Here is a 24,069-nt window from a genome sequence, read left to right on the forward strand (position 1 = left end):
TACATGAAACACACTTTATTGTAGGAAAAATTCTAACAGGTACATTGTTACTAAATAACTGACTAAAACTTGGTTACAACAAAACAACTATATGTATGACTGTTATGTACAACCTTATGTACTTGGTACATTGCTTAAAAACTATGAAAGGTAACTTAAGAGTGGGCTTTAAATCACAGTCACGCTATTTGATATAAAATCGTAAGCCTACCTAAGGTTATTAACAAACTGTTGAGGTTTACAATACAATAAAAAAAGGAGAACCTCGAGAAGTGTTAGCGAAACTTACCAAAAGTAAACTGTTTTTAGAAACGTAATATTTAAATGTATATGGACGAGTAACGTGGCTTACTATTGCTTGGAGGCTGCCTCGCCCGTCCTCAGTCACTCACGATCACCCATTTGATTTATAGGTGATTTATAAATTACTCAGGAAAGTGGTGTTGAAGGGGGCCGAAACGACGAGGGAAACCCCGTTCGTGACGTTATTCGTGCCCTGCGATCGCTCTCAAAAATACTTGTAAAAGCTTGTGGAGAATCGTGGCAGGTAATGGGCGTTAATGCGCTGTAATATCAACGACGTTAAAGTTAAAGTTTTTCGTGGCTGACGCATGTAATTAACGACTAAGCTTAATCTTAAAATGTAGTTCTAGTGCCCCGTTTTCAGCTGTCTTTCCTAAGTGCGTGTAGGATTATGGGGTCGTTTTACTTTTGACTTATTTTGACGAATTTACGTATTTCAACTGTTCATAGTAAATGCGAGAAACATCCGCCTGTGTAAACATAAAAATATTTCATTCCTTTAAACACCCCGTTAGGGAAACGTGAAATTTCCAAAAGTCTCTTGGATGCTTCTAATTGGAAATAGAATTCAACTTTAGGATTTGGAATCATGAATAAAAAAACAGATTTCTAAAAAAAGACATATTTTTGGTTGGTGCCAATGGTCCACCAGTTCCACAGCCGTCATTCGCCTCCTTTCTTTCGTGCAAGTTATAAAAAAGTACGTACAAATTTGGTAAAAAAAGGGCTAAAAGTATATTACTTTATTGCGAAAAGTATAAAAGAGGTGGATGAAATATGTAAAGCACAACTTTATATCGCATCTAAAATGGCCTTTTGCAGGTACTATTCCACGGTTAATAGGCAAAACGCCTCTGCTAAATCCCTACGCTGTACAAGGTCATGAGTCAAGGCATTATACAGGGCTTCGTAAGTTGCTTTTATACCTTCCCTTTTTTTCCACCTACAGAGCATTCGATAGGCTTTCTTCGCGAATCCTTTATACTCATGGTCAAATTCATTAATTTCTTCCTGCTCAAACTCAAGGCGCCGAGCAACAGATTCCCAGGATGTTCCCATCTTTTTTGACAAGCGTTCTAAGTCCTCTGGTTCAGGCGTACCATCTCTTATTAAAGCTGTAATAAATGATAGGACACATTTATTTTACAGAGTTACAAAAAGATGGATTTCATATTCCTAACTTATCATCATATCAATAAATAGAACTGCCACGTTCTGATATGGCCATTATTTTAAGCTCCTTGGTTCCAGACATGTCGTGAGGTTTCGCCAACCTATATGACAGCTACTGGAGCTTTAAGTAATGTAATCGATTACTTCAGTAAATTACTTCTTGGGAAAAGATTGAGCTCACTTTTCCTTTTACTATATCACGTAAACCCGTAAGTGGCAAACCCAGAATCATTATGCAGCGTAGATGTGTGATCCTATTAAAGGGGTCTTGTCAAGAAAAAGTCTGCTTGTGACATCAAAGCGGTTGAAAGGAAGATGAAATCAACACAAAACTTTAAGGTCGATTAAATGAACCTTTAAATAGCTACTATATTTATACCTTTATCACCAGATACGGTCTTTTTGTTGCCTTTGGATGGTTGTTCATCACGCTTACCGGCTTGATCTGGAAAGAAAAATTTGTAACCCTACTTAGTAACAAATTCATGTTCATCAAAGACGAGGATAAAGTGCTGAGGTAGCTTTTGGCCTTTGCATAGTGAGTCTTGGTCTGCTTTATCGGCGCTGTGATCGTTTCATAAGGAAACTGAAAAACTTACGGGTTAGAAGAGGCGAAATTAAATGCGCGGGGAAATGAAAACTGACTGTAAACATGATTTATTTGCATGACATAATTTGTTGTTATTGTTGTTGTTCTTTGTAACATCAAATTCAACACGAAAGTTAGATTACACACGGATAATTTATGGTTTAAATTTAATTATCATAACGCGCGCTAAAACCATGGATAATAGTCTTTCTCTTATCCATGCTAAAACCTCAAAGCAGTACGCGTCAACTTCTACGCGAGAATTTTTTTTCCTCTTTTTAAAAAATCTTTATTGATACCGAGAGAGAGGTTTTAAAAGTCTGTAAAGATAAGATAAAAATGGTTTTACAAGTTATATTGAGACGGAAAACTACTTCTTCAGTGAAAATATTTATTTGCAGAGAATCAATTGCACACGCAATAGCGCGCGCAGGAGACAACATTCACGTCATTCGCTCACAATCTAGCCAAACAAAAAAACTGAATTTTCTTACTTGACCAGATCTCGCCTTCCGCTTCGTCAATAAGAGATCTGGGTACGAGATTACCGATTCTAAAGTGTTTTTATCGAAAAACTATTAGGGGTTTTTCTTCCTATTGAAACATGGAAGAAACAGTCATCATTCAGTCCAAGAAGCGATTCAACATTAGAATACTGAACTTTTCGATGATTGCCGTTTAGAAGCGATTACTTTTGTATTGACTAATGCGTCTCTAGAATGAATCAGTTAAAAGCTTTGCAGCTATTGTGGCCTCTTTATTTTTAAATTAAAAAAAAAGCCACATTCAGGTGTAGAATCAGTCGCGTCTTGGTCTGTTGTATCTTGGAACACTGTTGGTTGTTTGTTTTATAATTATCATTTGAAAAATTAAACACGTCAGGTTTGTAATCACCTGAGGAGGGAGGCAGACTCGTCTTTCCATTATTGTAGTGAGGCCAGTCTTCAAAAATGATGGGATTACTGAGGATATGAGCAACAAATGATGCAGCCATTAAACTCGCAAAGGGTCGCCATGCATTTTTCTCAGAGTTTTTGCCATTTGCGAAGTCCGACACGCCTTTTATAATTATCCACTCAACGTTCAGGTCATGTGCTGCTGAGTAAACACCTTAAAGTGAAGATAACATGTAGTAGATAAGACATTTCCAAGAGAAGGATCTGGAATTTGACCAAAGATCTAAAAGTATGCTGATTTTTTGTTTGAATCAGCTAATGTGCAGTTTTCCTTTTTCGACGTTCCACTTGCCCTCCGCGCCTTCGTAGTTGCTCAAGCTCCCAAATATATTTTTTTAAAGTGTATGGTTTAGAACAGAATTGAAGCCAGCTTAGTTCAATTCTCCATTTGTTTAAAAATGCCTCAAACCTTGTGTCTCGTTTACACCAAAGTTTTCACGTCAAGCGATTGTTAGAAAGTAATCAAAAGCCGCTACAATTATTTTCTAGTTAGTCTGAATGGTACACATTTTAAACCAATTAAAACAGGATTTAACACTTTAGGAAACTAATAAACAACGTTAAAACACCTTTGAGCGTTGGTGTATACGGGGAATGCATTATTATCAATGGATCGGAACTTTTTGGATAACCGATACGCCCATTTCTAACGCAGTTTACGTCACTTGAATGGAGATTGATGAATTTTTGTCATAAAATGTTACTTTACTTTACCTTCGCCCTCCATCTCGATAGCAATTGCCCCAGGGAATCGGTTGAGAAGTGCTTCACGCAAATCATTGTCATCGACCACTTGTGGTCCACTCAGTAACGCACCTCGTACCTGTTCCACCTCTAATTCTGATGGATCCCGCAACGGTGCGCTCCATCCAGCAGCAGCATTGAGTATTACCTTGGCAAGATTGGGCTTAAGCGGAACTCGGTCGCCAAGTTCTTCAATACCATCTTTGGTGACTTTTGAAGGAGCGTATGTGATTAGTACCTCGGAAATAACTACATCTCCTAGCTTGACTTTGACTGGTTGTAAGCCCCCACAGTAACCAACACAAAACACCGCCTTGGGCGTTAAGGCTTTGACTGCGTCTCTAACAACACCTGCTGCACCTCCAGGACCAGCCGCACCCATTCTGCACTTCATTAGAGCGATTTTCATCTCCCCTATTTTTCCGATGTACACGTCGCCAAGGTCTTTTTGAAACATCCTCGAGAAACCCGTCAGGTGGGAAAGACAGGCTAAAAACTCACAGTCCTGTACTGTCAACAACAGAATATCGATTGGCAGTTGCTCAAGATCCAAACGTTTTGATGTTTTAGGAAGTTCTTTATTTGTAAGCACAGCAACATCTACCTCTGGAGGGTTACTTTCAGTTTTTCGAGACTTCGTTTCTGCACAAAAAAGAAAATTGTTAATTGAATTTAATAACCTTACCCAAACAGTAAAATAAAGTTGTTTTGAACGTTGGTCACGTCTGCAATCTGGAAGTCATTTGATTTTCAAAACCTATTTTCTATATCATTTGAAAAATTAAATAATTCAGTTTGCTAGTCACGTGAGGAGGGAGGTATACGTCTCTTTCCATTATTGTAGTGACGCCAGTCTTCAAAAATAATGTGATTACTAAGGATATTAGCAACAAATGAAAACCTATTTTCTGCTGTTAGAAATGTTTTATGGACTTATTATCGAAACAGCTTAAATTCATACATAACAACAAGATTATAGACATTATACCGTCATTTGAAATCCCCGAAGTCGCGTCTTCTGCATGATCAGCATCACTGGGATTGCTACTTGATGTCGTCTTACTTGTTTTTGAAGCTGGCTCTTCTTTAGGTATCAAAAAATAATAAAAGAAAAGAAAGGAAACTCAGCATTTTAAGAGGTACTGTTAATCACAGAATATTTAGTTGATCAAACCAAATTTCTGACTTTCCCTCTCACCCCTTACTGTTAATAGCCCATACTAAGGAGACAACTCTTCTCGGCCCGCTTACTTTAGCTACACTAAAGGTCACATGTATTACAACAAAGCATGACAAACCTAGAGATAAATATCCGAAGACCAAAAAAACAAAATACTAAAATAAATTTATTAATAAATAAGAAAATACTTTTATACATAAATATATGAGCAATTAAAAAAGTAACTTGAGCTAAAAGAAGTTCTCAGTCTACAATGCTTTTCCACTCTGCAAGCATCTCTCCAATCTAACAACTCAAACGCTGGAGACAAGTATTTTGGCTTTATCTGTCTACAAGAATGCTTTGGATTTATTTTTGACCAAAGAAGGTAACCGGATTTAACTGATGACGCTGGAGAGGTCCTTGACGCAACGTGGATCAACGAGCGGTGATCGAGAGGGACAACTTGAAACTGTCTGAATTTGTTAGTAGGCCTGTGGTAGCTATTGGTCAGCGGTGATACCTGCTATGACAAGTGTGAAACAGGAAAGCAGGGTCAACTGGTGAAAAAACAGCGGTGGTGGTTTCCTGCTCATTTGTGCTTTTACTAATTTATCACTACCAAGGCAAGGTGCGTACATGGTATATTTTTAACGAGTTATTTGTAACTTTATATTGAACGTTAACTTTAAACATGTAAGTGGCTACATATTAGTTAAAGTACAACATGTAAGTAAGAACAAGATCTAAGGCGTGATTTTTAGGGAGGTCCGTATAAGCGCCCCGCCCTTCGGGCCGGGCTTTAGTTTGGTCTAAAATAAGGAAGGAGGGGGGAGGGGGGCTCCCCGGGCACCTCCCCTAGATCGATCCGCCACTGGGACCCCAGCATGCATCGGTTTTGGAGATGTGGAGGCGCACAGGCAAAACCGGTTATTGGTCTATTTGAAAAGAATGGTAATTTATTTAGTTCATTTTTAATGAAGAAAGGTCCTTTCTGTCCACCAGTTTCAAGCAGGAGAACTGCCTCTTACCCTTCCCCTTTAAACAACGGAAACCGGTGCCGGCTGGGTTGAAGTACAAGCTTCCTACATAATCTGATAGCCTGTTCCATTGACGAGGGAAAAATAGGGCTGGAAAAGGGGGGGTTTTCTCGCTCCCGCCCAGTCTCCCCTCGTGTTTCTTTTTGGGCTCGCCGCGTACGATTTAACTTGCTCACCACTATCTAAACGCCTGGAACAGGCTAATAATCTGAAAGCTAAGACGTCAGGTCAAAAACAGCAGGACAAGAACCAAAGGTTTGAACTTATCTATTTGTGATATAAATAATGTGTTATTCCTAGCTTGTATTGATACCCTTTCAATCACCTGTTGATAGAGAATCTCCTTTTCGCTTCTTAGCGCCGTCCGAAGATGATGTTCGCGGGGAATCTATAAAAAAGTGAAATTAAAGCAGAAATTTATGTTTTAGATATGAAGTTAAAAAAATAAGAAAAGTTAATAGAAATCATGTCTAATTCTGAAATAACAAATTTTTATATGGTAGTGAGTAGACTGTTTTCAATCGTCCCTGCAAACGAGAGTATCTACGTAACTATGGTCCCGAGTAGGACCGTACGGACGGTGACAGTGATTAACGTTTCGTTTGTATTATAATGCTCCCTTTAATCGTCTTATTTTACTTTCTAGCTTTTCAGACCTTAGAGGTTCCTAGTAATTGATACACTAATAATATAAGTGCAATAATTTAAGCACGCTCATTGGCTGAGATCAGAGCATGTCAATTAATCCCAAACAGACCAGAAAGTTGAAATGTTTGAGTGCAAAAAGTTGAAATTGATTGCAGAAAGTTGAAATTAAATTGATCAACAGCGCCAGGTGAGTTAAGGGTCTGTCAGTAGAACAATCGACAACTCCTTTACGTATTTTTTTCGTTGAGGGTGGAGAATGTGCAAACAGACGTAAATCACAAGTCCTGCAACCATAATTAAAAAGCAAGTCTGATTTCAGTTTCATTTACGCGGCAAAGTTTGACCCACACTCCAAGAACGAAACCAGAAGAAACAAAGCCATTAATCAGGGGGGCGTAAGTTTGCGGTGATGCGGTTTTGCTCGATTTTTGGTGCGGTTTTGCTGTTTTACATGACCAAGCGGTTTGCGGTTTTCTCATGTTATTCTGTGCGGTTTTGAGATATTCGTACCCTCCCTTACTCCCTCCCAAATAGCAAAATGCAAAATTCTTGAAGGACACTCAAAACAGGAAAAATGTCTGAAAACAAAATCACCTTTCATAAGAAAGTAGTGTGATTGAGGAGTTGCGGAAAATCTTTTTTAAAACCTAATGTTTTCTGTGTGTTTGTATTTTAGTCGGCTTCGCGTTTGGAAGGCGAATACTAGACGAACATACCCCGCTTAAAGCCTTCTTTTTAAAACCAACACGACGACTAAGTTTTCTTTAGAACTTGTCCTTTTCATTTACAGTCAGAAAACTGTTTAAAAGCTTGTGCACATTTATCTTATGAGTCACCGTGCCGTATGACTGAAACTTAAAATAATTATGCCCGCCGTTAAACCAGACAAAAACAGCCATCGCTGAAATCCCCGTTGCGACGCTTTCCTCAACCAAAACCCAAATATACAAAACACAACAAAGGAATATAATCTTTATCGCAGTTGTAGTTCTTTCCGTGGCGGCAGTGGAATAACTTGAAAAGTTAAAAGCGTAAAACGACAAAAGGCTTCACTTTTCGGTAAACAAATTTCGAGCTTCTAGTGGTTTTTGTCCGTCAAGTATTCAACTATCAAAATCTAGACCAATCTTGGTCCAGGCTGTCATTTGTAGGCCGGAACAAGGAGGAGTGGCTCGGTGACACGCAAAAGAGGAAGAGCAAGTCAAATCTTTGCATGTATATACTAACAAGTAATCACACGGTTATTCTCGTACAATTTGGGATAAATAAATAGTTGTAAATTTTTCAAAGACCACAAAATTAATTACAATTTGGTTAACCTTTGAAAAATTTACTTGTGCTGATTCATCCCAAATTGCACTCGAAATCATGTGATTGCCTGTACAAAACACTCACAACCAAAATGGCCCTTGGTTAACTCTAATGATTCTTCAAACCTAACATTTAATGTCGATTTGTCAATTCATCTTTAAAATCACTATGCAGATTAATTAAAGCAATAAATGAGAAAAATGTAGGTGGCATATGACTGCATTTATGAATTATTTCACAAAATCAGATAACAATAGAACTGCCTACCCTTACGAATGGCCATGATTTTTTCAACGAGATCTTTGGTTTGTTCCTGCCAGTTGTACTTTTTGGCATAATTTTCGAGGATTGATTTTGATTCCTCCAAGCGGGTGACTCTTGGCTTTTTCATCACCTTGCCGATTTCTTCAGCCCATACTCCAGCATCGTCAGAGGAAATCACACATCCTGAACCAAAAGGCACTTTACCAAGGGCTTCTCCGAATCCTGAATTGGCACTGACCAAAACAGGTAGTCCTGCAGATAGGGCTTCCAAAGCGGCGAGTCCAAAACCCTCGGTTCTCGACGGCATTAAAGCAAGGTCCACCCCAGAGAAAAGCTGTTTTAAGCCCTCTCGTTTATCCTTGTAAGCCCTTACTCTGAGACGACTTGGAGGTAAATCGCATTTCTTCAAACGCTCTGCCACTTCGTCTTGTTCCTTGCTCGCAGCGCCAACAAAGATCAGATGAGCATTATGAAGATTTGCTACGGCTTTGGCCGCGACGTCAAATCCCTTCAAGTGGAAGTCTTCGGCATCGCCACGCCCAAAAGATAAAACTCGAAATTTGCCCCCTTCTTGCGTGCTTTGCAGTACGTTAGAGAACTCGCTGAAGATACCTGGTGTAAGCTCAAAGACATCTCGGTCTTTCCCACAATGTCGAAGGTAGGAACGATAAGCCTCTGCCAGTTTAGGACCCACTGCCACAACGAAGTCGGCCATTTCGCAGAGTTTGACTTCCGTTTGATGCTTCTCTTCTCCCTTTGAAACTGCATCTGGGTAATCTTTGAACATCCCCAGCTCCTCTGGGTCGGTGTGCACAAATTGTACCCACTTGCATGAGCGATTATCTGTTATAAATTGTGCTTGACGACCAAGCACTACCCCGTGGCCGATAACAAAGTCAATTTCAAGATCTTTTGGTGGATGGCATAACCATAGCATTTTGTCAATGCCAGGACTGGGTTCTGCCTCAATTAAAGTAATGTTGTTCTTCTTTGCCGCGTCCCTTTCGGTCTGGTCGCATTCTGGGAGAAAGACGGAAACTGCTACCTTTGGATTTTGGGCCAACTGTATGGCTAACACTCTGTTGAAGGTAGATAGTCCACCATGCTTTGAGCTCCACTCGGAGGCCAGTAGCACTACTTTGACTTTTTTTAATGATGCCATATTCTACACTATTACGTCTAGTGGGAGAAAAAGAAAAGATATATTAAAGGATCAATTTCAGCGGTCACTGAATTTTACCTCCCGTAAGTGACGACCCAAAATGCAAAGTTTTTGTGGTCGCTATTCGATTAGCCGCTTACTACGAGAATCGAACCACGGAGGATCTCTTCCGGGGAGAGAGATCCCTATACACGATATATGGCTACATATATATTTTGGTTCCTAGACATGTTGTTGATATGAGTAGAATTTTACATACAGATTACTTAGAGATCACACCATGCGTCAAATGGTCGCTTACAACTGAGGTGAAAATCAATGGAATATTGTAAAGACAGTTGCCTCAAAAGCACCCGGTCAAAAATGGCGCGGCCGCTTATGAATGGTACGGAACTAAAGCTTGTGACTGGGAAAAGTTTCTGTGTTTGGTTTGGATAGGTGGTCGTGTAGGGGCGGTGGTTGTTTACGAGGGGTGGTTGGACATGGTGGTTCAACTGTACTTGCTTTGTACACAGGCAACCCAAGCTTAGTATTAGAATGTTTAATGTGATATTACCGGTATCATTTGGCGTAACCTTCAAAATGGTCGTGATCATAAAGGATTTGTATGGAAATTAAGGTCATAGATTCAAGAAGATAGATACTCTTTGGAATTTTCATGAAAAACACTTTACCTTTTTTCTGAGTTTGATCTTGCTTGTTGAGCGGTTATTTTCCGGATCCAAACTCGGGGATCAAGAAAATCGGGTTAATTGCAGCGTATCGGAAAAATAACGGCACAACAAACAAGAATGAACCAATTAAAAAGGTTAAGTGTTTATTGACAATTAAAGCGAATGTTCTTGAATCTATTAACTGAATTCTCACACAAATCCTTAATTTCGGGCAACAAGAGGAGCGCGCAGACTATTCTTGGTCAGCGGTACTTTATAAACTGTACAGCGAGGTTTTTGCAAAATCTTTCCACATTCTTGGAATTCCCGTTTTGTACGTGGCCGCGAATTGATGGCGAAGGCCCTGGTGTTACATGAATACAAGTCGAGAGACAGCGGTAATGTTACGAAGGGCATGCAACAATATTTGTTTGTTTCGAAAACACGTAGTCAGCGTAATTCAGGTATACACGTACTGTATCAAATGCAAGACTTTTCAATTCGCCTTGCTGCCAAAAATCTATTTAATAAGTGAAACGAAAGCAGAGCCTGATCTCAGCTTCGTGTGGGATGAGCTGGTAAGATACAAATGAGCCTATAAATCCATGTGAGTTAACTTAATTCAGGTCACACTACAACTGTTTTACGTTGTATGTGTTTTCAAGCATGTTGCGTCGCTTGGTATCTGTAACTTCAATGAGCAGTTTAAACTAAGCTTCTTCATGATTCACTGTTGCATCTTAGACCCTGTTTACATGGAGTGGGGGACCCCGGTCTTCTGGGGTAGGTTTCTTTTGTTTTGTGTCCCCCAGAGAGTGAAAACAAAAGAAACTAACCCCACTAGACCGGGGTCTCCCACTCCATGTAAACAGGCCTTTAATGACCTTTCGTTACCGAACACTGATTCATGAATAATAAGAGTTCGTGCTATTTTCATTTCACTTTGAGCGTTGTCACGCATTTATCTTTGCCTGCGAAAAATGCCGTCTCTCCTCAGTCGCTTCTCATCGTTCGCAAGATTACCTGTATCTAAGCAATTGTGAACAAAATAGTTGAATTCAATAACAGTCTTGTTCACTGTGTTGTTTAATACAATTTCCACGTTCATGATCCTCCGTGATTCATTGTGTTGATACTGGAACTATTAACTAGGGCTTTCTTATTTATGTACACAATTATAAAAGCGGTTCTCAAAATCAATCAATTTAAGGTAAAAGCCACATATCTTCGCCCGCACTTCCTGACACTTGGTTACTACTGTCTAGTATCTATTACATGTATAATTGTCACGGGCATTTTGAGGATTGCGCAATATGATACCGAACGTATCTCATACTCAGCTTGGGCTGCTATGTAAGTTCAATGAAACAGGAGTATATCTCATATTGGCAAAACACCTTTCAACATTCTCAAAAACTTGAATTTTATAGATCTTTTAAAACCGATCATACCTCCTCTAGTTACCTAGACTTAGCAAGAGGAATAGCTGGGAGAAGGGCTTTTAGTAAAACTACGAATAAGCAATCACAAACTAATGATAGAAATAGGCAGATACAATCAAACTACGAAGGATAATAGGCATTGCCCTTTTTGTGGATGCAATGTAATAGAAGACGAAGTTCACTTTCTTTTTCAATGTCCTACACACTCTATGATTAGGAATAAATTTTACTATAAAGTCAAGACTTTGATTCCAAATATTACCCAGTTACCTATAAACGGTATGATCAATGAACTGATGAACTCTTCTAAATACTTTATCAATATACAATTCATAAAATATATTTCAGCTTGTTTTGTTGTTCGTGACAAATTATTATCAAAGTAACGTAATTGCCCTATGTTGTAATTTTGATTCCTAAACATAGCTTTTGCAATACTGTATGTGTTTGTATGGTCATGCAAATAAAGCTCGTTGTTGTTGTTGCCTGTGTTTTGATAGTTACTGATACCTGCGTGAAATTTGACACTCTGTGTAGTCCTGAAAATCGTGTGATTTCAGTGACCTACTCAGTAGCGCGGTAAGACAGCCATAATATAAAGTTAGCTACACAGGATTTACCCGGCTGAAGGATGTAGGGGTTCGTAGAATTGACCGAATGAGATATATAATTTGATTTGGTTCGATGACTTCAAATGATTTATATAAATGATGTATATAATGCAAGATTGCTTCAAGCAGTTGCTCAGGGTATTGATTGATTCATCGAGGTTAAGGTCTGTTGCCGAGTGTACTGGTTGAGATAGACTTAAATGAAGTGACTTCAAGTGCATTTACCTGTTCGTACACCCCTTTCAGATTCCTACCGAAAGAAAAAGGAAAGCAAAAGCAATAATTCATTGACGACGTGGCAACAATTGCGGCTCTCATAAGAGACACTCATCTTAAATTTGTCGGACCGTATTCATTTTATGTGCAGATATTTAATATTGTATTCATTTATATTCTTCACAAGCAAGTACTATTTGGTGTAGCTGCTCTTGGCAATAAACCGTTCGCGATCATTTACTACCCGCATCTGCAATAATAGGCCATTGCTTGGAATTGACTGAAAGATAAGGCCTATAATTTCAGGTTTTACGCAGACACGTTCCGTGGACAAACTCAGTAAACTGTAAGGATTGATTTGCTTTTGGTCACGGATGAAAGGACGGTACAAGCACCATAAATTAAGTGAAAATATTCTAACACAAAAGTGTTTCTGACTAGGGAGTCTTCTTAGTTTACCGTTAAGTTAAACATTCTAAATCCTGAAAGGGCGGTGTGTCGCTTAAATCTGTCTGCCAACTCCGACAGTAAAACAGATCGGGAGGTTAAGCTATAATGAACTTAGTCGTTTACGGCAATCGCTTGTCGATTTTAAATTGTTGATAATATCGAAGAACTATTCTGGAACAGAAATACCTAATGAGAGCTGATTATTCCAGAGTGTAGACCTGAATCTAATGTGAAATCTACAAACATGATTTAGAACTTCTTTTTTTGGGAGTCTGGTTTTCTCGAATTAACATTCTTACGATCTCAAAATCTTATGGAAGCTCCATTGTACTGAATTTCTCTTCTGTTTCTCTTGCCCAGTTCCGTACAAAGCGTACTTATCGCTGGCGAATCAACTTTTCAAAACCTCCTATAACACTGTAGTATGTGAAACTAAAGAATCATGATTCGGCGCTTGAAATTGCTGCATAAAGACAATAAATAATTCTGGAAGCTTCTTTCCGTTGTTAAGTTGATCTCCAATAAATGTGTGCTCTCACAGTGTTCGACAGGCGAGCGAGCGTTGATTTAGCATAATGAGACTAAGAAGAGTAAGTGGCGATAAAGTAACGTCAGACTGCCTAATCGTAACAAAAGTACAATACCTTAACCAGACTTCAACGGTGGCTGATGAATTAATCTAACGGCTGAAGTTTTAGACGGCTGTGGAAGAAAGCGTCCTTTCGTTACAACGTCTAAAATTAGTCTCTTGTTGCCGTTGGCTACTTCCTTGTCTTATGACGCAAAAAGGATCCGGTTCAGATCTCTCTTTGTCGCGCATGATATGTACGTACCGTCACGAAAGAGAGATCGAGTATTCTTCTTGCTGTGAAGCATTTGTGATTTGAAGTAGTTGTTAAAGCAAGCGTGGTTATCATATCAAGTTTTTCTATACTAATCAGCTGCTTGCCACGACATGCTAATGTAAAAACTGAGTGTTTTCCTACATTTTTTGTTGTACTGAGTCATTCAAATCGTTTAATGCGGTCCTTTATTTATTTTTCATTTTCCCACTTATATCGTCTATAACATGTAAGCCCCATGGAAAGTTTCAGCAGAACACTCCTTCTAACATTGTTCTTAACTAGTAACTGTAGGAAAATTGTATTCCCCTAAAGAATAACACGGAAATTTCAGACAAGGTCACGCACACTCCTGATTTCGGAACCTTGGAGACACTCCGCCACCAGGACCGCGTTCGAAAAACTTTAAAGCTAACGGCTTATGATGGCTAAATGGTCACGAAATGTTTGCCGCGCTAATGATAAGCATTCTTATTTTGCTAAATGACCTTCCCCAGTGTGAAATACGAAGTCCACCTATTCACAGATGACACTGTGATTTATTTAGTCGTCAAGTCCATGGTTGATTGCCTTTAATTACAGCAAGATCTCCTTAGTCTGGAAACTGGAAATCAGATTTAAAAAGTGGATTTCAACACCTTCAAATGTAGATTCCGTATGGGCACATGCAGACGTCAATAGGCCTGACTCTGGAATACTGGCCGTTTTCACACTAGAACAGTAACGGATTTAATTCATGTTTGGAAGGATAATAGACTGATAATTCGTGTTGAATACACATCAGACGGGCAAACCCACCCCACTTTTTGACACAAAAAGGGTACGTTGCATTCTGGGAAGAAAAACATGGCTCGCAAAGTGTATGCAATCGGAAGAAGGAGGAAACAGGGGTCAAAAGTAAATAAATCATAAAAAAAGCGAAAACCTAACCATCATTCCACCAAGAGAGGTTTCTTCCTTCGTCCATTTGTTTTAGATTTCTAAGAGTTTATCCTAACAGCACACTACTCGATGCATAACCTCTTAAGGGTCCGCGGTTCTGAAGAATTTCAGAAAGGTAAACCGTTTACAGTACAACCCATGTAATAAAAAGGCCATAAATTGGCCCATGGACCACAGGAAGAGTTGTAACACACATTTTATGTAAGGTAAGCTGTGTTTATTGAAATTTTTTCATTTTCATAGGTTATAGAAACGATAGGCTTTTACCCCATACAAATCCTTATATTTCAAATGCCGATTCACGCCGATCGATGCTCATATTTCGAGCATGGGCTACCTGTGTTGTCTGTCGCCGTTTATGCTAATGCGTATTTGATGTCAAATCGTTCCTTTGCGAATACCGTTTGAACACTCCAACGTTTCTTTAGATTACAGCTACAGAGACTCGTTGGAGTCACCGCCAAGCTCTGAACTTCGATTTTACCATTTAGTGGTGTAATATAAGACCTTCACCGCCTTGTCCATGTATTACATGTTTACAGACGATCTCGTGTTTTCACTCATTTACAGTTTTCTCGCCTAACGCGAACGCTTATCCCCTCGGGAGCCTCTTAACCAAAAGGAATCATCCGCACTCTAAGAAAGTGGGTAAAAACGATTTTCATGGGTCTCTCGGGCAAGCCCTTCCTCTCCCCTCGCGCGCCCGTACGGAAAGACATTTAGAAAGAGTACCTAAATTTAGCTATTTAGGTGTTGTTTTAGATATGGGGAACCTTTCCTGTATGGAAAGATTACGTCGAGTATGTTAGCAGCAAGGTCAGTATACGATCATGCCTCACGCCGGAAGCCTCTAAACACAGGTATACACATCACTTTTGCAGCCGTTATTTGATTATGCTGATGTTGCATGGTTGGAAACCTCAGAAGGGTGTTGCAAAAAGCTACAGCGCCTACAGAACAGCGCAGCTCGAATTATATTTTGGCAGGACTCCTCAAATGACACCTTTCATGTGCTTAACTGGTTAAATCTAGCTTCCATAACGAAAATGCAGAAATGTATGTGTGTATTCCAGTTTTTAAGTGCTTAAATAATCTGGTGCGCACGTATCTTAATGTTCTATAAGGAAGGGGGATTTGCAGGATTATGCAACTAGGAGAAAGAACGACCTGCACCCACCAAGGCCTAAACGTAACATGGGCAAAAGAACTTTTAAGTGTGCAGGGCTATTTATTTCAATTCTTTACCCAATTAAGTTAAAAGTGCCATGTCCTTAAATAGTTTTCAAAATATAATGATAAATCTTATTTCTTGGCACACACTTATTAGATTGACTTAGCTGGATGTTGATTGTATTATTGTTGACTTCAATCGTGTACATACCTTAGGATTTTTTTCTTTTCACATTTAAATTGTATACATCTTTATTTCTCAGGGCCCCTATTGATACAAGACTCGTTGCTGAATGGGTTATCCTGGTTAAATTAAGTTACTCACTTACTTGCTTACTCACTGTCTTTCAACTCGTTTTGCAGCAATGTTTATGTTTTGTTGCTCGTTTTACCGTATCTTAAGAAAAAATATTAACCAGACGGATTATCCGTCTCTTATGAGTAAATGACCAATGTAGTGATGGCCTTGTAGTAACTCTTATCGACTGAAGGAGACTTTAAGCGAATCAAGGGACATCAATGCCTGGCCATCGCCCCACCACCAAAGAAACTTGGTCAACTTTAATTTGCAAAACCTCTGATAAATGATAAATGACTGATAAAACTGACAGGAAGTTGTCAGTCAGGCGAGTAAAACATTAAAACAGTGAACGAAAACGGTCATAATAGGGGAGGACTGTTTGGCGCTGTCTGCAGTTACTTTGTCAATTAGGTTTCTTTTTGTAACGAAATTGATAAAAGAGGCTTTTATGGAACCTCTGACTCACAGTCTAGTAGTGTCAGGAGTACGGAGTTTATTTACCAGGGATGCGTCGGCTCCAAGTACAGTTTTTTGGTTCCCCTTTTGTTACTTAAGGTTGTCTAAGAATTTAATTTTAGTTGCAAAATGCACATCCTTTGTGTAATCTTTCATGGAATCACTTCAGCTAGAATCAAAACTCCATGATATCCAATAGGGCTGATCAAGAAGTGAAAATTTAATTATATGAGTCATTTTGGCTGTTCCCTCTGGTTTCCTTTCCCTCCTATAGAAATATAAGGTACGATGCGGATTAGAATTTTATATCCTTAATTCAAGTTTCTTTGCTAATTATTTGAGAGGAATTTTTACCCGTCCCGACAGTCCTACCATTGGGATCTTATTTTTTTATTTCTAATAATAACTAACTTAATTTTTGGACTGTTAGGTGCAATTTCTTGTTAAAATAACTGATGAGCCTGAATAAAAGGCTCAAAAAATATTATTCTGAAATCGATTTTCTTAGAGGAGAAAATTTTGTTAACTATCTTTCGCCAAATCCGGGCCAGAGGTGTCAGTAGGTTGTTTTGCAAAAATAATTATAGTGCTTAACAGCGCGCCGGTTAATTTCTCATCAGTGTCATCATCAGCATCATCATCATCATCATCATAATCATCCTCATCCTCATCCTCATCCTCATCCTTATCATCATCCTCATCATCATCCTCATCCTCATCCTCATCATCATCCTCATCCTTATCATCATCCTCATCCTCATCATCATCCTCATCCTTATCATCATCCTCATCCTTATCATCATCCTCATCCTTATCCTCATCCTCATCCTCATCCTCATCCTCATCCTCATCCTCATCATCATCCTCATCCTCATCCTCATCATCATCATCATCCTTAACATCATCCTCATCCTCATCATCATCCTCATCCTTATCATCATCCTCATCTTTATCATCATCCTCATCCTTATCATCATCCTCATCCTTATCATCATCCTCATCATCCTCCTCATCCTCATCCTCATCCTCATCCTCATCCTTATCATCATCCTCATCATCATCCTCATCCTCATCCTCATCCTTATCATCATCCTCATCATCATCATCATCATCATCATCCTCATCCTCATCCTCATCCTCATCATCATCCTCATCCTTATCATCATCCTCATCATCATCATCCTCATCATCATCCTCATCATCATCATTATCCTCATCCTCATCCTCATCCTCATCCTCATCATCATCCTCATCCTCATCCTCATCCTTATCATCATCCTCATCATCATCATCATCATCATCGTCATCCTCATCATCATCATTATCCTCATCCTCATCCTCATCCTCATCATCATCATCATCCTCATCCTCATCCTTATCATCATCATCATCATCATTCTCATCCTCATCCTCATCCTTATCATCATCCTCATCATCATCATCATCCTCATCCTCATCCTCATCCTTATCATCATCCTCATCATCATCATCATCATCCTCATCATCCTCATCATCCTCATCATCATCATTATCCTCATCCTCATCCTCATCCTCATCCTCATCATCATCCTCATCCTTATCATCATCCTGATCATCATCATCCTCATCATCATCCTCATCATCATCATTATCCTCATCCTCATCCTCATCCTCATCCTCATCATCATCCTCATCCTCATCCTCATCCTTATCATCATCCTCATCATCATCATCATCATCATCGTCATCCTCATCATCATCATTATCCTCATCCTCATCCTCATCCTCATCATCATCGTCATCCTCATCCTCATCCTTATCATCATCCTCATCATCATCATCATCCTCATCATCCTCATCATCATCCTCATCATCATCATTATCCTCATCCTCATCCTCATCCTCATCATCATCCTCATCCTCATCCTCATCCTTATCATCATCCTCATCATCATCATCATTATCATCATCCTCATCATCATCTTCATCCTCATCCTCATCCTTATCATCATCATCATCATCATTCTCATCCTCATCCTCATCCTTATCATCATCCTCATCCTTATCATCATCATCATCCTCATCCTCATCCTCATCCTCATCATCATCCTCATCATCATCATCATCCTCATCCTCATCCTCATCCTTATCATCATCCTCATCCTTATCATCATCCTCATCCTTATCATCATCCTCATCCTTATCATCATCATCATCCTCATCCTCATCCTCATCCTTATCATTATCCTCATCATCATCATCATCCTCATCCTCATCCTTATCATCATCGTCATCATCATCCTCATCCTCATCCTCATCCTCATCCTTATCATCATCCTCATCATCATCATCTTCTGATCCTCATCCTCATCCTTATCATCATCCTCATCATCATCATCATCATCATCATTCTGATCCTCATCCTCATCCTCATCATCATCCTCATCCTTATCATCATCCTCATCCTCATCCTCATCCTCATCCTCATCCTTATCATCATCATCATCATCATCGTCATCCTCATCCTCATCATCATCCTCATCATCATCATCATCATCATCCTCATCTTCATCCTCATCCTCATCATCATCCTCATCCTTATCATCATCCTCATCCTTATCATCATCCTCATCCTTATCATCATCATCATCCTCATCCTCATCCTCATCCTCATCATCATCCTCATCCTTATCATCATCCTCATCATCATCCTCATCCTTATCATCATCCTCATCCTCATCATCATCCTCATCCTTATCATCATCCTCATCATCATCCTCATCCTCATCCTCATCCTTATCATCATCATCATCATCATCCTCATCCTCATCCTCATCCTTATCATCATCCTCCTCATCATCATCATCTTCATCCTCATCCTTATCATCATCCTCATCATCATCATCATCATCATCATCCTCATCCTCATCCTCATCCTCATCATCATCCTCATCCTTATCATCAGCCTCAGCCTCATCCTCATCCTCATCCTCATCCTCATCCTTATCATCATCATCATCATCATCCTCATCCTCATCCTCATCCTCATCATCATCCTCATCCTTATCATCATTCTCATCCTTATCATCATCCTCATCCTTATCATTATCATCATCGTCATCATCATCCTCATCCTTATCATCATCCTCATCATCATCCTCATCCTTATCATCATCCTCATCTTTATCATCATCCTCATCCTTATCATCATCCTCATCCTTATCATCATCCTCATCATCATCCTCATCCTCATCCTCATCCTCATCCTCATCCTTATCATCATCATCATCATCCTCATCCTCATTCTTATCATCATCCTCATCATCATCATCATCATCATCATCATCCTCATCCTCGTCCTCATCCTCATCATCATCCTCATCCTTATCATCATCCTCATCATCATTATCCTCATCATCATCCTCATCATCATCATTATCCTCATCCTTATCCTCATCCTCATCATCATCCTCATCCTCATCCTTATCATCATCCTCATCATCATCATCATCATCATCATCATCATCCTCATCATCATCATTATCCTCATCCTCACCCTCATCCTCATCATCATCCTCATCCTCATCCTCATCCTTATCATCATCCTCATCATCATCATCATCATCCTCATCATCATCATCATCATCCTCATCATCATCATCATCATCATCCTCATCCTCATCATCATCCTCATCCTTATCATCATCCTCATCATCATCATCATTATCATCATCCTCATCATCATCATCATCCTCATCCTCATCCTTATCATCATCATCATCATCATCCTCATCCTCATCCTCATCCTCATTCTCATCCTTATCATCATCCTCATCATCATCATCATCCTCATCCTCATCCTTATCATCATCCTCATCATCATCATCATCTTCATCCTCATCCTGATCCTCATCCTCATCATCATCCTCATCCTTATCATCATCCTCATCCTCATCCTCATCCTCATCCTTATCATCATCATCATCATCATCCTCATCCTCATCCTCATCCTCATCATCATCCTCATCCTTATCATCATCCTCATCCTTATCATCATCCTCATCCTTATCATCATTATCATCCTCATCCTCATCCTCATCCTCATCATCATCCTCATCCTTATCATCATCCTCATCATCATCCTCATCCTTATCATCATCCTCATCCTCATCATCATCCTCATCCTTATCATCATCCTCATCTTTATCATCATCCTCATCCTTATCATCATCCTCTTCCTTATCATCATCCTCATCATCATCCTCATCCTCATCCTCATCCTCATCCTCATCCTCATCCTTATCATCATCCTCATCATCATCATCATCCTCATCCTCATCCTTATCATCATCCTCATCATCATCATCATCATCATCATCATCCTCATTCTCGTCCTCATCCTCATCATCATCCTCATCCTTATCATCATCCTCATCATCATCATCCTCATCATCATCCTCATCATCATCATTATCCTCATCCTCATCCTCATCATCATCCTCATCCTCATCCTCATCCTCATCCTTATCATCATCCTCATCATCATCATCATCATCATCATCATCCTCATCATCATCATTATCCTCATCCTCATCCTCATCCTCATCCTCATCCTCATCCTCATCCTTATCATCATCCTCATCATCATCATCATCCTCATCATCATCATCATCATCCTCATCCTCATCCTCATTATCATCCTCATCCTTATCATCATCCTCATCATCATCATCATTATCATCATCCTCATCATCATCATCATCCTCATCCTCATCCTTATCATCATCCTCATCATCATCATGAACATCATGAGGAAAAGAAGACATACCAGAGATTTCGGGACAATGACACATGTACAGTTGCCTAAAATAGGAAACATATACAAAAATCTGTTTGCAGTACTGCAGTACTAATAAGCGGGTTTTGTCTAGCAGTTTCTAAATTCACTTTTGCCAAAGAGGTTTAAAAAATATTTTAAACTCCCTCATAAAAAACCATCCGCAGTTGCTTAACACAAGTAAACCGAGTAAACAAGCCCGAGCATTTTTAAATGTTTAGACTGGTTCATTTAAAAATGAACTGGCCGATGTACTGCTGTCCCAGAATGACCAAATAACCAATCTAATTCTCTACAGGACCTACAGTATATAATTATGTTTTGGCCTTTCTGATTTCTTTACTAAAACATGATCATTTAAAGGTCATTTCAAGTAATTAAATAGGAAGACGCTCCTGTTACGTATTCCTTTTGAAGAGACACCTTTAAAGGAGGATCCGTGGGTTCTATTCCTCGGCCCGTTGACCCAAATAATGACAAAGGATAAGGAGATTTTAAAGCTGTGTAAAATATGTGATCAGTTAGCGCGAATAAATATATCATTAATTTTGTGTTTTTCGTGTGTTACCTATGAAGTTTCTTTCAGTAAAATCAGTTTCCTGTTCCTTCGAGTCAGCGTCTGGCACCTTTGAACCATTTGGACTAGTTTCCGGTTCCATTGAACTGGCTGAATTAGCTTCCACTTCTTCTGAATTAGTTGAAGTGGCGTCCGACCCCTTTGAACCATTTGGCCCAATGTCTGGTGCCTTTAAGCCATTTGGATCAACGTCCGATGCCTTTGAACCATTTGAGGCAGCCTCTGGTTTCTTTGAATCAGTTGGAACAGCGTCCGACACCTTTGAACCACTTGGAGCAGCATCTAGTTTCTTTGAAGCGGTTTGACCAGCGTCCGGTTCTGTTGAACTAGTTGGAGCGGTGTCCGGTGCCGTTGAGCCAGTTGGGAGAGCTGGCTGTTTCTTTGAATCAGTTGGACCAACATCTGCTTCATTTGAGCCAGTTTGACCAGAGTCCTGTGACTTTACAACAGGGGATTCCTGTTCCTTTGAATCAGTTGGGGCAGCCTCTGGCTCCTTTGAATCAGTTGGACCAGAGTCCAATTCCTTTGAACCACTTTCGACAGCGTCCGGTGACTTTGCCCCAGTTGGACCCGTGCTCAATTCCTCTGAACCAGTTGGACCTGCTTCTGGGATTTTATCCAACGAGCAGATTTCAGATCTCAAAAACAACAACAACAACAACAACAACTTTATTTCAGTATTCCTATGTGATTACATGGTATTACCTGCATTATCTACGTTATAAATCTTAAAGCAGCATAAAGGTTATAATAAGAAAGAAAAGGTTTTTGTCTATATTCCATACACGAATGTATGTAAGCAGCTGTAAGACTGTATACGTAGATGTGAGGATCAACATTGTTATTGAACCAGCTGTACATGTGTACAGTGTATGTATAAGGTCCTGATTGTTTACATGTAACAAACTAAATGTCAAAATATCATTTTCCTGAAACTTTTTAGGAATTCCCAAGCAGAAAAATAACCATTTTAGGCTTAACTGAGTCAATATAATAAGTTAACTGTCTACATGTATAATATATAATTTCATTATTGAATTTCTAGTTGCCAACTATACATACATTCATTCTCGCAAGACCTAACACAATAATATTTGATTATGAAGCTTGCAAGGGCTGAGCCAGAGCAGAAACAAAATCCAAAATGGCTCTCGGTAATAAATTAATTGACAGCGCTCTTCGAAAGGCCATATATTCAACTGTCCTTTTCATAACGCGTATGCCTAGACGTTCCAATAACAGATTATTCCAAAATAAGGAGCAATCGTACTGACATTTATTCGCATCGCGAAGACTCAAACAGTACGTGTGTCCACCAGTTGAACTTAGATCCGTTCCTTTAAAAGTAAAAGCCACCAGTCGTTGACAATTCGGAGACATTTTTATTCGTGATTAAAACAAAATCTGCGCGTCTGGACAGTCCACAGAGTTGACAAATACTCTTTTTGCGCAGTAAAGAGCAACGCAACGCAAGTTGCAACCATCAATAGCCGCTCGCCATAATTTTAAAATACGTAGGTGCTTTGTTCCTTAGCACGTGGTTTTACCACGTGACTCTATTCCGCGGGAAGTCCCCGGACGCGTGCTAAGTCGAGCAAATTTTATTCATCCAGCATGATTTATAAACGTAAGATAACGATGTGGAGGAATTTCTTGAGCGTTTGGTTTTTCATGCAACACGAGAGGTGAGCGTTTATTTATATAATTTTGTTCAGGGCTTATTCTATCTTTGTTCACCGTAACTGCGGTTCTGTGTCAAAATCGATTAGATTACTATTTAGATTACACTGCATGTTAATGTTATGTTAATGTTATGTTATGTTATGTTATGTTATGTTATGTTACGTTATGGTTGATGCGAATTTTATAAGTTTCAAAACTTAGTAACTGATAAATGATTGATTTAAAATCTGGCTGTGTAGACAGAGTACACAGAGAGATTTGATGAACTCTCTGTGTACACAGAGAGATTTGATGAATAATAATTGGGGATCGATAGATCTTTCCCACTGTCACACACTGTGACACAACGCGCGTTATCAAACCGTTCGATGGGCTCGAAATGCATGCATAGTTCGATACTTTATTTGACTGATGAAGTTTAAGGCTGATTGTTCGTTTTTGTTGGGAGATACATTAGCTCCCAACTGTATGGCAGCTCAATGTCTTGTTTTCTAGTGGACTTAGGCTTAATAATTTTGTGGCGTTTATACTTACTGGTTACTTATTAAGTACGCGCATGAT

At 39.3% G+C, this 24,069-nt stretch overlaps 1 protein-coding gene across 2 annotated transcripts; it reads right to left on the minus strand.

Moving 5' to 3' along the window:
• Window positions 1-13,453, minus strand: LOC140928832 (uncharacterized). Of its 2 annotated transcripts, none has more exons than XM_073378620.1 (9): window positions 13,366-13,453; window positions 12,281-12,305; window positions 8,191-9,366; window positions 6,290-6,352; window positions 4,754-4,846; window positions 3,736-4,407; window positions 2,960-3,175; window positions 1,856-1,921; window positions 1-1,418 (listed from the first exon to the last, which is right to left on the minus strand). In XM_073378620.1, exons 3-9 carry the CDS (start codon window positions 9,347-9,349, stop codon window positions 1,129-1,131), a joined length of 2,559 nt encoding a protein of 852 aa, XP_073234721.1. In that variant the 5' UTR covers window positions 9,350-9,366; window positions 12,281-12,305; window positions 13,366-13,453; the 3' UTR covers window positions 1-1,128. The 2 variants fall into 2 exon arrangements, with proteins under 2 accessions (XP_073234721.1, XP_073234719.1); XM_073378618.1 differs by having other exon boundaries at window positions 4,754-4,849; window positions 13,366-13,452.
• Between the last annotated feature and the right edge of the window lie 10,616 nt (window positions 13,454-24,069).

The sequence above is a fragment of the Porites lutea genome, chromosome 2 (genome assembly GCF_958299795.1).
Source record: "Porites lutea chromosome 2, jaPorLute2.1, whole genome shotgun sequence".
Taxonomy (NCBI): domain Eukaryota; kingdom Metazoa; phylum Cnidaria; class Anthozoa; order Scleractinia; family Poritidae; genus Porites; species Porites lutea.

Coding starts and splice junctions, on each gene's coding strand:
- LOC140928832 (XM_073378618.1), bottom strand. CDS start 9,349: ATGGCATCATTAAAAAAAGTCAAAGTAGTGCTACTGGCCTCCGAGTGG. Junction 3,176..3,735: donor TATCGAGATGGAGGGCGAAG/GTAAAGTAAAGT, acceptor CTTCACTTTAAG/GTGTTTACTCAGCAGCACAT. Junction 1,922..2,959: donor GAGTCTGCCTCCCTCCTCAG/GTGATTACAAAC, acceptor TTTTCTTTCCAG/ATCAAGCCGGTAAGCGTGAT.